This window comes from Podarcis gaigeae, assembly GCF_964106915.1.
Source record: "Podarcis gaigeae genome assembly, chromosome: 9".
In the NCBI taxonomy this organism is placed as follows: domain Eukaryota; kingdom Metazoa; phylum Chordata; class Lepidosauria; order Squamata; family Lacertidae; genus Podarcis; species Podarcis gaigeae.
In genome coordinates this window covers 20,805,452-20,821,497 of record NC_139685.1, presented here as the reverse complement: position 1 = coordinate 20,821,497, position 16,046 = coordinate 20,805,452, and the positions used below count along the sequence as shown (strand labels likewise).

General features: G+C 41.3%; 1 protein-coding gene across 8 annotated transcripts in view; it reads right to left on the bottom strand.

The window, feature by feature from the left end:
• Positions 1–16,046, bottom strand: part of CORIN (corin, serine peptidase) — a 114,215-nt gene that overhangs the window by 32,024 nt on the left and 66,145 nt on the right. For all 8 annotated transcript variants that reach the window (XM_083754870.1, XM_083754867.1, XM_083754873.1 and 5 more), the window contains exons 9-13: positions 15,795–15,917; positions 11,514–11,621; positions 8,798–9,029; positions 5,571–5,716; positions 5,027–5,134 (exon numbers count right to left, since the gene is read on the bottom strand). In XM_083754870.1, coding sequence (XP_083610996.1) covers positions 5,027–5,134; positions 5,571–5,716; positions 8,798–9,029; positions 11,514–11,621; positions 15,795–15,917 — 717 coding nt within the window. The remainder of the gene's footprint in view (positions 1–5,026; positions 5,135–5,570; positions 5,717–8,797; positions 9,030–11,513; positions 11,622–15,794; positions 15,918–16,046) is intronic.

The following is a 16,046-nucleotide window of genomic DNA, read 5'->3' as shown; positions in this document are numbered from 1 at the left end:
AATTCTTTGGTTGCAGGTATAATAAATTGTGGCAAATATAATTAGGCCGAAGGACAACTTGACTTCTGTTTCATTATAGCATTCGTCATTTCCACACACAAATCCATAGATCAGCAGTGTGCACTGTTCTGCGCTCTTTTCCTATACTTCTGAGAAGTCACTATAAGCCTGAATTAATATTACAATAATCCCTGAACATTATTTAATAGCTAAAGAAAGAGATTCAAATTATTTTACCGAGCGCAAACCCTCTTCTAGTTGATCAGTATGGTCTGAAATAATCCAGAAACCTGACCACCAATTGATGCTGGCTAGGATTGAAATGTTTAATCTCTCCAGTATGAAACTAGCACATATTAGTGGTGGCAGCAGATTCTGGCAAAACAGAGAAATAACTTTTGAAAGAACGCTATCTATTGTTAATTGACCTAATATAAGTCAACAGAATACAGTGAGTTCTCCACCAAGCAATAAAGTGCTTGAGGCTACAATCCTATACACAGTTACCTGGAAGTATGTCAATGGGGGTCTTATATCTGAGTAAACATGCATAGGATTGTGCTGTCGGTGTTCTTGATTTCAATGGTATGTATTTTGGTGCACTGAACTTTATCCAGATTGTGCCCATCTACACAATGTCATCTACAGAAATAATTCTCAAAGACCATTGATTTTTGTCCTCCAGTTAAAAAAAGAACATGAATGAGAACAGAACAGCTTTCTAGAGCTCTAAAAGCATTGGCTGTTCTTCAGTAACAACATTAGCCATGATCAAAGAAATGTCATTCTGACAGCTGTAATTTTCAAGCAGATGCAGTCTCCCATATTTATAGGCGCTGATAAGAATTCTGTTGACCACTAAACATTTGTCTAGGAGACACAGAGAGAGCAAAGACAATTTAGTATTAAAGAAATTCACTTCATGTAGTAACTAAACAGAATTCCATACCTTAAAGTCAAACAGCAGAAAGCACTAGAAAAATATGTTGCTCATTTATATTTCTTCTTCAACAAAAATAATGTTGCAGATGGAATATATATATAGTATTTTGAGATGGCAGAGAAATTAATAAGGGGGGGGGGCTTTCTTGTCTTAAAAAATAATAGAACAGGAACACACAAAGTGTCATTGTTTTCTATTCAATTCATTCCCAATGCAGATATTCAGATACAGATACAGAATGTTCTCTCATGATAGGCTTGCCATATTTCAAAAGTAAAATTCCTGATACCCCCAAAGTTGTTGAGCTTCTTTTAGGAAACCATCAAAATTGTTGAGCCAGAGTTGTATGAAGGAGACCTCGGGACACCTCACACATCCGCCCCAATTGAAGGGCCATAAGTGAGGCCAAAGCCATGTTTAGAATACCTGGAGAATGGCGGCGGGGGGCAGGGGGAAGCACTGAGAGGAAGAAGCCGAAGAGGAAAAATTGTCCGATGGCCAAACCACTGTCCTGCTGGCTATGCCCCTCACATACAGATGTATTGTGAAGGGCTGGCAATTATTTCCTGCATCAAACTCAGTCGCGGGTGTAGACATTGGCTACTCCCTCCTACTCCTGCTGTTGCTGTGAGGCAGCCTAGAAGGGCAGCAGAATACAGCCCGGACTCAGCAGAAACCCATGCCCAGTCCGAGGCAGCAGCCTCCTCTCCACGTTCAAGGGATGAAATGCGAAGGCCTTGCCAGAGCAGTGACACCAGAGGTTGGATGGAGATGCAAAGGTGGGGAGTAGACCCAGAGACCTCTGGGGAAGAAGAACCGAAGAGGCCCTCAAGGATGGAAGATGACCCCCCCTCGCTGCACACCCCAGGAACCCAGAGAGAGAGAGGTGCCCAAGGAAGGGAGGTGCTCCATGCCTGGCGCAGGCCCTCTCCAATTAATGCTTCACCTCACCCATGCCTGCATGCATCCATTGCTCTCTCTTCCCTCCAAAGGCAGCAATATGGTGGGCAGGGCCAGAGCGGAGCCGAAAGGGAAGCCAAAGGCGGCCGAAGCAGAACATAAAGCCTCAATGACACACACACACACACACAAACAGAAACCCGAAAAAGAAACCCGGGTTGCCATGCATGGGGGAAATTCCGGACATCTCTTAAAATTCAAAAATTTCTCCCAGTCACCATTTTAGGCATCCGATTTCTGTATATGTCTGGAATTTTCCAGATGTATTGAAGCCTATCTCATGAAAGATTAAAGGCCAAACTAAATGAGACAACGGGAGATCCATGACTAGAGCTCCTGCAGGATTTTTCACATCTAAAAGCAGTCGCAGCTCAAGGGTAGCCCTGGTTTGGATCAGGGTTGCAGTGCGGGGGGGGGGGGGAGGGAAATCTGATCCTTTCTTCGGTGTCCTTTTCATCATCATCATTGTCGTCATCATCATCATCACAAAATTTACATGCTTAATGCTGCCATGTGCTTTCCCTAAACTACCACCACTGCTGCTTCAAACACAGAGGCAGTCTATTTGGACAAAATGTTTTCAAATTTGCTACTCTCAAATTCTGGGGGACGCAGGTGGCGCTGTGGGTTAAAGCCTCAGCGCCTAGGACTTGCCGATCAAAAGGTCGGCGGTTCGAATCCCTGCGGCGGGGTGCGCTCCCGCTGCTCGGTCCCAGTGCCTGCCAACCTAGCAGTTCGAAAGCACCTCCGGGTGCAAGTAGATAAATAGGGACCGCTTACCAGCGGGAAGGTAAACGGCGTTTCCGTGTGCGGCTCTGGCTCGCCAGAGCAGCGATGTCACGCTGGCCACGTGACCCGGAAGTGTCTCCGGACAGCGCTGGCCCCTGGCCTCTTAAGTGAGATGGGCGCACAACCCCAGAGTCTGTCAAGACTGAACCATACGGGCAGGGGTACCTTTACCTTTACCTTTACTCTCAAATTCACCATCTGAAGAAGGATCTTCAGCTTTTCTTGCAACCAGTGACAGTCCTCATAAGAAAGCACATGTTTAAAAATGTTCACAACAACCTACCAGTAATGAGAAACCTCAGAAATGTAATTCATAATATAGTATTTAGAATCAAATATGCACAGTGTTGTAATTAATGATTTGAAGAAGAGTTTGGATTTGATATCCCGCCTTTCACTCCCTTTAAGGAGTCTCAAAGCGGCTAACATTCTCCTTTCCCTTCCTCCCCCACAACAAACACTCTGTGAGGTGAGTGGAACTGAGAGACTTCAAAGAAGCATGACTGGCCCAAGTTCACCCAGCAGCTGCATGTGGAGGAGCGGAGACGCGAACCCGGTTCCCCAGATTAGGAGTCTACCGCTCTTAACCACTACACCACACTGGCTCTCTTGAAGACTAGCTAGTTAAGAGAAACTTAGATTAGTCCTACAAATAGCATTTAATATGTATTACATTTGGGGAATGATCCAGCCTAAATAAGTTTAATCAATGCCAATGACAGAAATGTGAACACATGTGTACATTCACATATGAAATAATTGGAATATAGAAGTGCATAACTTTAGCTAGACTGCCCTTGGTGTGTGTGCTATGCTGATTATTTCAGTATGTATTGTTGCTAATTAAGAAAGGTGCAATCCCTGGTGTCAATTATGTAACTTTGGGAAACAAAGCTTTCTTCCAGTTACTAACAACATATTCAAATAGCCCCAGGAAGGGTATTCATAATGTTCTCATTATCGAAGATGAACGCAATGTCCATGTTCATGAAGGACTATAAGACACACTTTTTCCCTCCTAAAAAGTAAGGGGAAATGTTTGTGCAACTTATGGAGCGATTGCGGGCTGCACGGCTAAGCCAGAAGCCAGAAGCCAGAAGAGCAAGCGGCAAAGCCTCTTCAGGGCAGGGGGAGCCTTCATCCTGCTGCGCAGAGGAGGCTTTGCGCGGCTATCCCAGAAGCCAGAACAGCAAGAGGGATTGCTGGGCAGCGCTCCCTCTTGCTGTTCTAGCTTCTGGCTTAGCCCCTCAGTCCCTTCCCCCACCTCCCGGAAAAGCCCCCAAGAGATGCGCTCCCTTTAAAGAGCCACACAGAGCATGTGTGCAGCTCTTGGGGGCTTTTCTTCCTCCTGGGGAAAAGCCTGCAAGCGCCGCACACACGCTCCACGCGGCTCGTGAAAAGGAGCGCTGAGCAGAGCCTGGGATGCATACAGGCTCTGCTCAGCGCTCCCTTTAAAGAATATTTTTTTTCTTGCATTCCCCCTCTAAAAACTAGGTGTGTCTTATGGTCAGGTGCGTCTTATGGAGCGAAAAATACGGTATATCTGCACTACAGTTGTAATCAAGAATGAATTACTGAGAGCATCCATTTGGATCACACTGTTCACTCACATAATATTGTTATAAGCTCACTATCTGATCGCTGGAAAAGATAGACTCCAGAGATGTAACAGAAATGGGATATTGACCGCTTAATGTTCCTTTCTGGTCAAACTTGACAGCCAATTCTGACTATACCTTCAATTTGTTAGGGAGATTGCTGGATAATTGCTCCCAATAGCCAGGAAATAGATGGAACCTTGATTATTCTTAATGAGGGGAAGCCACAGGGGTAGGGTGAAGTCATTTAGGTCTCGGTGTGTGCATACAGGAACAAAATCTGACCCAGTTTGAGTCAAACTCAGGTAGAGATAGAGGGGGGGAAACTAGATTTGAGCTCTGGGAAGCACTTTTTGGGACCCTGCAATCATCATCTGAGTCCCTTCTTTGTGTGCCTTCTCCATAGGAAATCCAGATGTTGGCAACACAGGAGTGGGCCTTTTCTGAGATAGCTCCTTGTTTGTGGAACACATTCCCCAGGGAGGCTTGCCTGGAACTTTCTTTAGGCATGAGGTGAAAACATTTCTCTTCAACCAGGCATTCAGCTGTTTAACATTCTATAGGGTTTTTTAATGTGTTTCTGGGAGAAGGGTTGAATTGATTTGTTTTGGGTTTTGTTTTATTACGTATTTTGCATTTTTTTTTTTTTTTTGTGAACTGCCCTGGGGACTTCGGATGAAGAGCGGTATACAATTTTTAACAACAACAACAATAATAATAATAGAAGATCATTTACCACAGTTCTCTTCATCACTATCATCTTCACAGTCTGCTTGTCCATCACATCTTCTGGAAGACAAGACACACCTTCCTGAACGACATTTGAAATGGCTGGGAGAGCACTCTGCCAGGAAAATTACAAAATCCAGTCAATTAAAATGCCTTCATCATTAGTATGAAGAGAAACATAAAAGAAAAAGAGCACTCACAGCTATGAAAAAGGGCCTATTGCTGTTCAATTTGAATACTTCTTTGAGTTCCTACAGTGCTGTTCAATTATTTTAAAATTGCATGGAATTTTGACCTTATGAAAGTTTCATAAATACCTGGATTTGCTTTCATACACATCTAGTGACAACTTTATACTCTGGCTGCCATTTGCAATCTAAAACTGAGTAGCACTGACCCCCAATTAAGAGAATAACAGCCTTCATTCCATTAACTTATTATGCATATGATTTAATTAGAAAAATAAATTTAAACATAAGGCAATGAAATTCTAGCCCTCCATACCAGAGTCCCCCTCAAGTACGCAATGTCTAGTTTAAATATTTAGTAACCTTCTACATCTTCATCAGGTGTTAGACAAGTTTGATTGTCTGAGTTTTCTTCTGGGAACTGAGAACAATCAGTGTCTTCTGGCCACTGCAAGCCTACAATTCCAAGTACAGACTCACATCGTTCTTTGGATTGTTCACAAAGTGCTCTGAAAAGATTATGTGGAAAAGAATTATTTTGGATGGGAAAATTAGAGACTGAATCAATTCACACTTTCCTTGAAAAAGCCATTGGCCAAACCCAGCAAAACTAGTTAAGAAAATTAATATTTTTTTGAGATTCTTTCAGTCATAATTATTTTCATGGGGTTTATTCTTTATTCATTACAACTATGTAAGATGGAGTAACCAGAAACAGAACACACTGTTATTAGGAACAATATACCATCAGTGCCTATAAAGGCTCTAAAACACTTTAACCATTATTTCCCCCACATTTCAATTGCAAATCAGCAAGAAATAATAGGAACTAAACAAAACACACACTTCCAGTTCATAACATCCCAGAGTGCCTTGCGGATTCCTTTGAAGTTATTGCCAATGCCTATCATTATTTAAATTATACTTGTGACCAAACATGGGTGCTGCCAGCCTGTTCTTTTACAAAGCTGCAATTCACAACCATTGACTCTATCCAGTTAGGGAAAGGACAACCAAACATATGTTTTCTCAGTATCAGACCAGCAATCATGTCACTTGTGATGCAGACATGCCCTAACAGTAACAATATCTTTTACTTAAATGAAGACATGATGGGCTTGGCAATGCTACTAGCTTCCTACAGGTAAGGACTGAATTAATATTAAGTTACTGTGCATCTGACTTTCTCTATCTGCACTGAAAACTTCTTGGGCAAAGTTGGGAAGATGGTTACAGACCAGATTCAGGCACTCTTGGATGAGGCTGATTTTTTGATCCATTTCAATTAAGGTTTATACCTTGTTTTGGCACTGAGACCACCTTGGTCACTCTCATCCTCTTATCAGGAGAGTGATCCTGTTGATCATTCTTCATTCTCAACAGCTTTTAATGAAATAAACACAGTATCCTTCTGGAGCACTGATAGTGTTGAAAGTGAGGGGTTCTGCTCTGCAGTGATTCCACTACTACTTGGATAGTACTCTAGAAGGGGGTGCTTGAGGAGGTATTGTTCAGCCCCATAGACCCTCCAGTATGGGGTTCTGTAGGATTTGATCCTATTCTCCTGTTTGATCCTATTCTCCACGTGCCAAACTATTCATCTTCTACATAAAACCACTGAGTGAGGTCATCCAGCATTCTGGAGCACATTGCCATCAAGAAGGTGTGGTGGTGGATGCACTGAACTGGTGTCTGACCATAGTAATGAACTGGGTGAGAGCCAACAAACAAAAGTTCAATATAGAGAAGACAAAAACACTTTTAGTAGATGATTCTGGATAGCAACAAGTTCTGGATGGAGATACACTTCCACTGAAGGTTTATGTTCACAATTTGGGGTTATTTCTGCAACTATAATTGTCACTGGAAACACATGTGGTCTCTGTGCTGCAGAGCACCCTCTATCAGCATCAGTTGGTGGTCCAGCTGCAGCCCCATTTGAACAGGAATAGCTATGCTCTGGTAACTTCTACGTTAGATTAATGTAATGTGTCATATATAGGGCTGCCTTTCAAGACAGTTTGGAAATGGCGCCTACTGCAGAACTCAGTGGCCAGATTGCTAACAGGGAGCAGATGAGATGAACATACAATACCAAATCTGGTTTGTCACAATATTAGTTTCTGAGCCTAATTTAAAGTGCTATTTTTAAGCTATAAAGCCTTACATGGCTTAAGACCCCAATACTACGTGGACCACCTTCCCCATACAAGTCTAGCTAGACCCTAAGATAAACTGTGTGCCCCCTCAAGGAGAAGTCCAAGGTGATAATGAGAGGAGAAGCTTTTTAAGCGGCACCCACCAGCTTGTGAATACTCTCCCCAAGGAAGCTCACCTGATAGCGACATATTATTGATGCCAACTTTTCATGTTTTTATTTTGGTTCTTACAGCTATTTTAGCTGGCATGTTTGGATATTATCCTTCTGTAGGGAAGGGTATACAGTGGTACCTCTGGTTGCAGACATGATCTATTCCGGGGTGCCGTTCACATCCTGAAAAGTCCGTAACCAGAGCAGCGCTTCTGCGCATGTGCGAAGCGCGATTGAGCACTTCTGCGCATGCACAAACAGCGCAGAACGTTTCTGCACATGTGCGAACCGCCTAGAACACTTCTGCGCATGTCAAAACCTGGAAGTAAACACTTCCGGGTTTTTGCATTCTTAACCCGAAAAAACGCAACATGAAGCGTTCGCAAGAAGAGGTATGACTGTATATGTTTAATCATTCCTTTTAGTGGGTGATCACTTTGAGTAAGTTGTTGATTTTTAAATGTGTAAATTACATCAGTGTGAATCTTAGTTAGAAAGTACCTAATTAATTGAATAAACAACAACAACAACTTATGGAAATAATAAGCAATAGGAACCTGTATTGTCATCGTTCAAATTTTATCTTTTTGGTGAAGGGTCAAAATCCCATCGCCTTCTACAACTGTTTCATTAAACAGAAATGGGTGAGGATTCTCAGTGTAGGAAACCTTAACACAGAGCTCAACCAGATGCTTAAAGTAACAGGATATGTTTAGAGGTGTGCCTGAAACAGAGTCTATAGATATATGATAGATAAGCAGGAAGGAGAATTGCATGTCCATTTTAAAGAAAGACCAAAATAAAAGAAATCTATTAAAATGCCATAAGAAAAAGAACACCTCAAAGAGTAAAAGATAAGAATTGCCTTACTCAATCAAACTTCATTCCATCTAATCTAGCATCCTGTTTCTGACAGGAACCAGCCATATACAACGCTACAACTTCTTGAGCAGAGTGCAAATATAACAATAATGCTCCTTTGTTGTGACTCCAGCATCTGGTGCTTTTAAACTATGTATTGCTTCTAAACACAGAAGTTCTATTTAGTTCTCATGACTAAAGGCCATTGAGAAGAGTTTTCTGTGAATCTGCTTAAAGACAAACAGCAATAAAATTAGTGTTCGCTGAACATAGGGTTATTATAACTAAACTAAATAAAACCAACATGTTTTAGTTTACACCATAAGGATTGCACTGGTAATACTACAGCACACTATAAGCAGAATTACAGTTGCACTGAAAGTTTTGTGGCCTGCTTTAAGCTAGTTATCAAGTGTACCTGCATGGTGGAATGCGCTGATTTGTTTGAAGATCACATTTTGGCACTAAGATTGTGCAGGCAAAAAACATAAGGTATTTGTAACAGTTAGTTTGAACCAAGGCTGGGAACAGAGAGGACTCCCAGCTGATGGAGGCTTCTTTCTGTGTCCGATGGCCCAAGTAGTTGGGGTAATGAGTATAATTATAAGGAAGGTTCATGCAGAGTTCCAGTATAATTGGCTCACACTGACCTGTTAAAGTAAAAAAAAAGTTTTAAAATACTTGAAAAATATTACTGCATTTTCAAACAATTATTACATTGGATTATAATTTTACACAAGGGATTTCTATTTTATTGAAAATGTATTATTTTATAAAACTAAACCTAAACCATTTTGAAACATCAAAATGATATGTATGTTTCTGTTGTCAATTACAGTCATATACAGAAGTCTATTTTGTTCTAATTCAGAGCTGGTTATATTAAAGGATATGCATTTTTTTGGTTAAGTTACAGCTATTTAAAGAATGAAAAGCATTTGGTTAAGACAAAGACAGGAACATCTGTTACTGCTCTATCTTTTCCATTTCTCTTGGAAGATTTAATTTATCCCCTTGTTTCTACCAATTTTCAAGTGTCTGGTAAGTAAATATTCTCTTTTCACAATGGGAATTGATAGGGCACCCCAAGACCCTTGCAGTATAATTCTGTTCCACAAAACATTTCACTTTCTTTCTTACCAATCTCAGATTCTTCCAGCTTTGTATTGCCTGGCCAGTCTTTTTTCATCAGTTTCCCTTTCAGTTAATAATTCTTCTCCATGCCATATGTAAGTGGATCTAACCTTCAAAATCAAGTTTGCAGACCTAGGCTGTGCCCACATTACTGTATACTCCAGCTCTGGCACACTCTCACCACTGATGTTTGAAGCCAAGTACACATGCCATTAGGGACGCAGGTGGCGCTGTGGGTAAAACCTCAGTGCCTAGGACTTGCCAATCGCATGGTCGGTGGTTCGAATCCCCACGGTAGGGTGAGCTCCTGTCTTTCGGTCCCAGTTCCTGCCCACCTAGCAGTTCGAAAGCACCCCCAAGTGCAAGTAGATAAATAGGTACCACTTTATAGCAGGGAGGTAAACAGCGTTTCCGTGTGCTGTGCTGGTGCTGGCTCGCCAGAACAGCTTCGTCACGCTGGCCACGTGACCCGGAAGTGTCTCCGGACAGCGCTGGCCCCCGGCCTCTTAACTGAGATGGGCGCACAACCCTAGAGTCGGACACGACTGGCCCGTACGGGCAGGGGTACCTTTACCTTTTTTACACATGCCATTAGCAACAGATTCCACAGGTCTCCTGTAGCTTCTTGAGAAATACTCCTATTTGATGCAGCTTCCCTCAAACCAACTTCCATTCAGTTAGAAAATGGAAGGTGCAATTAAGTTGAGGTGTGTACATTTCAAGCAGCCATTGATGGCAACTTCAGTGAATTAGAGCTTAGCATGGGAAACAAATCAGGTTATGGGAAAATACATTCCTGCCCCTTCTCTGGTGTGAACAGCAACTTTCAACACAGTGCAGGGAAATGAGCTCACTACATTTCAAGCCTCTAATGTGTACATAGATCTAGTAGGGCTTATCTACTAGTTATTTGGCCCTTAATATTATATGCAGGCTGAGATTACAAAGGAGTTAGACTCATATGTTCCAATCTCCCTCTCTTTCCTCAATCGCAGATCATGAAAAGAGAAGGCAACAATGGTACCAGGAAATTCATTTTCAACTTGACTGTAGGATCTTCTTACTGCATCAAAATCAGCAAAAGATAGACTCTCCGTCTCACCAGGTAATAAGTGAATTCATCCTTTGTGTGGGCTCATTATTCCAATAGGAACATGGGAAACTGCCTATCAAGTCATCATGTTCAGTATTGTCAATGTTATCTGGCACTGGCCTTCATGTGGAAGTTTTCCTTAGTCCTACCTGGGGATGGCAGTGGCTGAACGTAGGACCTTTTACAGGCAAAGTATGTGCTTTACACTGAGGCTGTGTATACATTACTGGCTTAAAAGAAAGCAAGGTCTTTCTTCTTCTCATTTTGGATCAAAGCTGGTTTGAGGGGAATGCATCAAAATGCAGTATTTCATAAGACATGATAAGATAGATACAGAATAATACATAGTGTGGCTAATGACATGTTCACACCGCTTCCCAAACCAGCAGAGTAAACAAGAGTGTGCTCATACTCAGAGCTACAAACCTTGCAACAACTCATTTCCATGAGGAGGTTCACCATAAAAAATGAATGAAAAAAGTCACTGTGTAGTACAAAATATATGCACATAAACCCTGGTCTGTTATACATTCTTTTCATCTTATTGTTTGGACAACCATGCAGATCATGGGCCAACTCTAGTTCACTTGCTTGCTTGTTCTTGGGTTCACAATATATTTTGAGAATTTGTAACAATGAAGGCATATAAAAGACAGAAAGCATGTGAAGAACAAGTAATGGTAATTAAATCTGTAGTCATGATGAAAGCTCATGACTAAACACCTTTGTTTTTTGTTTGATCTGATCAAAGCCATTTCAACAGAGACATGTGATGATTAATCATCAGAAGTAACTAAAACAAGGAGATCCTTTTCTTCTGAATACTGAAGTACACCATTATCTTTGCAAGGAAGATACTGGAATATCTACAAGATATAATAATTATATAAAGTAATACCCTACTCACTACAATTTGTTCCGCTATTATTCATGTTGCAGAGAGGAGAGTGGGTACAGGAATCAGGACAGGAAGCAGAAGTACATTTCTGATCTCCCTCATGACATGGCATCTGACCTGGAAGAACAAAATAAAATCTTACAATAATTGCCGGATTGGATAATGCTTTCATCAGTGCAAGACAGTGCTTAAAGCCTGTTCCCAACATTCCATCTCACTGATACACTCTATCTTTTTCTTTTTTTATATAAGATATTTATTAAAGTTTTAGAAGTACAAAAAGAAAAATCAAGAAAAACATCCGTTTAAACAAGAAAATATAAAATACAAAAAAGAAAAAAAGACATCAAAAGGAAAAAACAAAGAATTGAAATCCATTAAGCAAAAAGAAGAATCAAGAAAAAAAATAAAAAATACAACAAATCTTCCCATTACTTTCCTTTCATTAGCTTATTTCCTTGACCTCCTCACACCTCCCTTTTTTGTATTCTAAGTCAATTATCCATTTCAGCAAATCCTTTCCCTCTTTTCAAATTTTGTCCTGAAAATTTATCTTGTTTTTAATATAAGTTTACTTTCCCTCCTTTCACCAATTAACAGTCTATTTTTCTTAAATCTTTGTTACATTTCTGCTAAAATCACATAAATTCATTCCAACATCATTCTAACATTCATTAATCTTACAATACTTCTGTAAATAGTCTTTAAATTTCTTCCAATCTTCCTCCACCAACTCTCTATCTAGTGATAGACAATAATTTTTAAAAAAGGATTTGGGTTCAGGAAGAAGACATTGGTTGATCAGGTATCCCTAAGCCACCTGACTTCCAGGCTGTGATTGCTTCTGACTAGAAAACACAAATAGGGGCAGAAGACCACACACTATTTTAATAGGCTGCCCAATAACGTGGCAGGGCATACTTTGACAGTACATGAGAGTGCTGTGACAGGAGACAGAATGGTGGCAAGCAACCTCAATTATTCCTTAAAAACCTCATCAATCCAACACATCATCATCACTTATTGTCAACATGTATTCTAAAAAAATAAGTATCATTACAGCATTCTTGCCTTGCATATTATCTCAAGTACACATATCATTAGAGAAGGAATTTAGCCAATACATTAACTTTTTAAAAAATCTGCTTATGCCAGTCTACTTTAACTGCAATACCCCGCACCTCAGGTTTTACCAATGTGCTTACAAGTTCAAATTCTACACCCGCCCACACCAAAGGGGACAACTGTATCACTGACAGCTAGTGTGGTGTAATGAATATAGGGCTAGTGCCAAGTTTGCTGGCCTCTCAGGATAGTATCTATGTTGCCTGCACATATGGACCATACTGGTGATAGCATTGCTATCCAGCAGCTATCATCTGAGTCTGTTCTTCCCCAATGGCTGATGGCACACTTCCTATCAGACTGAAACAACCATTTGGCTCTGACCAGATACCATATTTTATTCCCATAATGCAATGCCATGGAGTGTACCGGGGCATCTGACTCTTCTAGAGGAATTGGACTGTTGCTTCCCCTTCCTTCTGTGTAAGGCCCTGAGGTTAGGGCTAGGAGAATAATGGTGATGGTCTCCTCAATATGAATTGGAGTGGTAGCAAGAGCGATGGCAACCCCTGGACTTGCTAAGTACCCTGTGCAGGGGGGTGAGGGGTAGAAAGCTCTGCAGCAGCTCCTGTATTTGTGCCTATCCCTAGAGCAAACCTGCTTCAACCCCTATGAGGAAACCTAACCTTAAGAGATTATTTTCTGCCAGGGGGAAATGAGGTGTGCCTGAACTTTAATACACCTAATCAAACCCAGGTAGATAATTCCACCCTACATCACCAGAGACACCCCTGGAGAGGTGGACAAAGATGGACTGTGGGCTCTTCTTCTCTGTCCCAAAGGATAGTACTAACTGCATCCTCTGGCGAATAATTACATGTCTGTGTTGGTTGGATGGTCATATTCTCAGTGGCACAGCCTGTTCCTGGCACTGCAAAGGGTGGATGAGGCTGGCATATCTGCAGGGTAATGCCTGTGTAGCTCAGGATGTGTAATGAACTGCCAGATAAGCACTGGCTAATTTGTGCAGGCTTTTCAAAGGCAGGTTTGGAGATATATTACTTTAATTCACATCTATTTCTAAAATTACATTTGCAACGCTTTCATTAGATACCATGAGGCTGTGAAATGGAACTCATTTTGAAAAAACTTAATCCCTCACCCTCACCCTGCTTCCCTATGGGAGCTCCTCTCTCAGTTCATTATAGAGCTAGAATCTGCATGAAACAGCACACAGATTTTTCCTAATCATAGCACAGCCTAAACAGAATTCCTATAAACACCATGTCTTTGGACAACTTCATTGACGTAGCCATGGGGACCCTGTATTGAATTTCTATTTCCACAGAATGAATAACGGCAGTTATTTCAGCCTATGCCTTAATTGCATTTCCTTAAGGACCCTATGGAAAAGAGACAGCTTTACTCATTCAACCATGTAGTGAGCTAATTTCATTTGCAAATTACACAGATGAAATACTAGAATACTTAAAGGACTCCCTTCCAGTTCTGCTTATAGTTTCACATGTACACTGTCCCACCACCACGCCATTTCTAAAACCAAACCAATGCATTTATTTATCAAGGAGATTTTTTGATTTAGGTTTTAGTCCTCTCTGCCTCTTGTTTATTCATTTAGAGTGGATTCATTATTGTAGCTCTTAAAAACAGGCTCTAATCTCAAGGGCCTGAAGTGTAATACAAATACAGTGGTACCTTGGGTTACATACGCTTCAGGTTACATACACTTCAGATTAAAGACTCCTCTAATCCAGAAATAGTACCTCGGGTTAAGAACTTTGCTTCAGGATGAGAACAGAAATCGTGCTCCGGCAGCGCGGCGGCAGCGGGAGGCCCCATTAGCTAAAGTGGTGCTTCAGGTTAAGAACAGTTTCAGGTTAACAACGGACCTCCGGAACGAATTAAGTACTTAACCCGAGGTACCACTGTGAAGCCATACTTAACACATACATGTTCATCATTTGTTGACTGCAGTATCAAGTGGTGACCTACATCGGCTAATAAAGTCCTAAATAAGCAGTACGTGATTGCCTCTCCTGGGTTTGTTCATATTTAAAAACAGCCACCACATGGAGGCAGCAATCTGAATTGGGACCATGACACATGGTGGGAGCAGGACTGACATTTCTTCTCAAGCCCTTTCCTTGCAAAAACTGCCCTCAAACTCCAATTCCCCCCTGCAATTTGCCATTCTAGCATATGAAAACTTGGAGGCAAATAGCTGCTTCAGGGAGGATTTTTTTGTTAGAAAACAGTACATGGGGAAGGTCAACTGCCTCCCTCTTTGTGTCTTCCATCGATCTGGTGCAGACTTGGTCACTGAGCTGGAGGTGAAGGGGAAGCTAGTTCCCCAGAAAAAGGTTGCTTTCCAACTCCAGAGGGTTAAGGTAGTAGTCATATATCAGGGAAATCCAGAAATACAGAGTCTTAAAGAAAAGGTCAAGCAAAGTGATACAGTCCCAAAGTGGGCATGGTCTAAGAGCAGGATCATGAGTCAACACAATTAGAATGGTGTTTTCCTGAGGGTCCTCTAGGAGTTCCTGGAAAACAGACTCCCAGTGCAATTCTCTCTCGTCTTACAACCAAGTTATCCCCACCAACTCATTTACCTCACTTAATCTTCCCCTCTGATTGTTCATATACACATGCAGAATTGCAGCACAAAGTTGCCTCTCTTACTTAGCTTTTCCACAAGCAGTGAGGCTCATTTTACATATCAGGGTCTATGTTTCCTTCCACCTTTAGAGGCAGCATGACAGAATACTCTTAAAAAAAAAATACTAGGGGTGTGGGTGGGTGGGTATGGTTAGAGAGAGGAACACATACAAGCAAAAAAAAAAAGAAGAGGAACCAATCAAAATACAACAGAACTGAAAAAAATTGCAGCAGAGGATCTCTGGTGTGGAGATACTGTGAGACAACAATCCCCTAGGGTCATAAGCCCCATTTAAACATGTGGGAGCTCTGCAATGAAACCTGCAAAGGATAATCTCTCAGTGGATAGTGCCTTATAACATAAAAAGGCAGACAGAAGCCAAGAAGATCAACAGTCCAGAGGACACTTTCTAATAAAATTATGGAATTTGGGAGATGAACAGTCTGAATTATCATCCTTAAAAAAGTGCTCTCCCATAAAATACGGGAAATTTATTCCCCACATTTGGTCTTCTCAATAAGGTAGGTAGCAAGTCACATGTGGCATACCCTTATTTTCAGCGCAATTCTCTTCATCACTTCCATCCTTACAGTCTTTGTCTCCATCACACTGGAAGGTACTGGGAACACATTGCCCATTTCTGCATTCTGCCAGTCCTTGACTATGGCATGCTGGGGGGAAACAATCAATTATTTTGATAGTTTTTAGAGGCTCCCCATTTTCTATAAACTAAAAATGTGTGCTAAATCACAACTTAATTTATTATTATATTTCAATGAATGTATCATAAAAGCAGTATG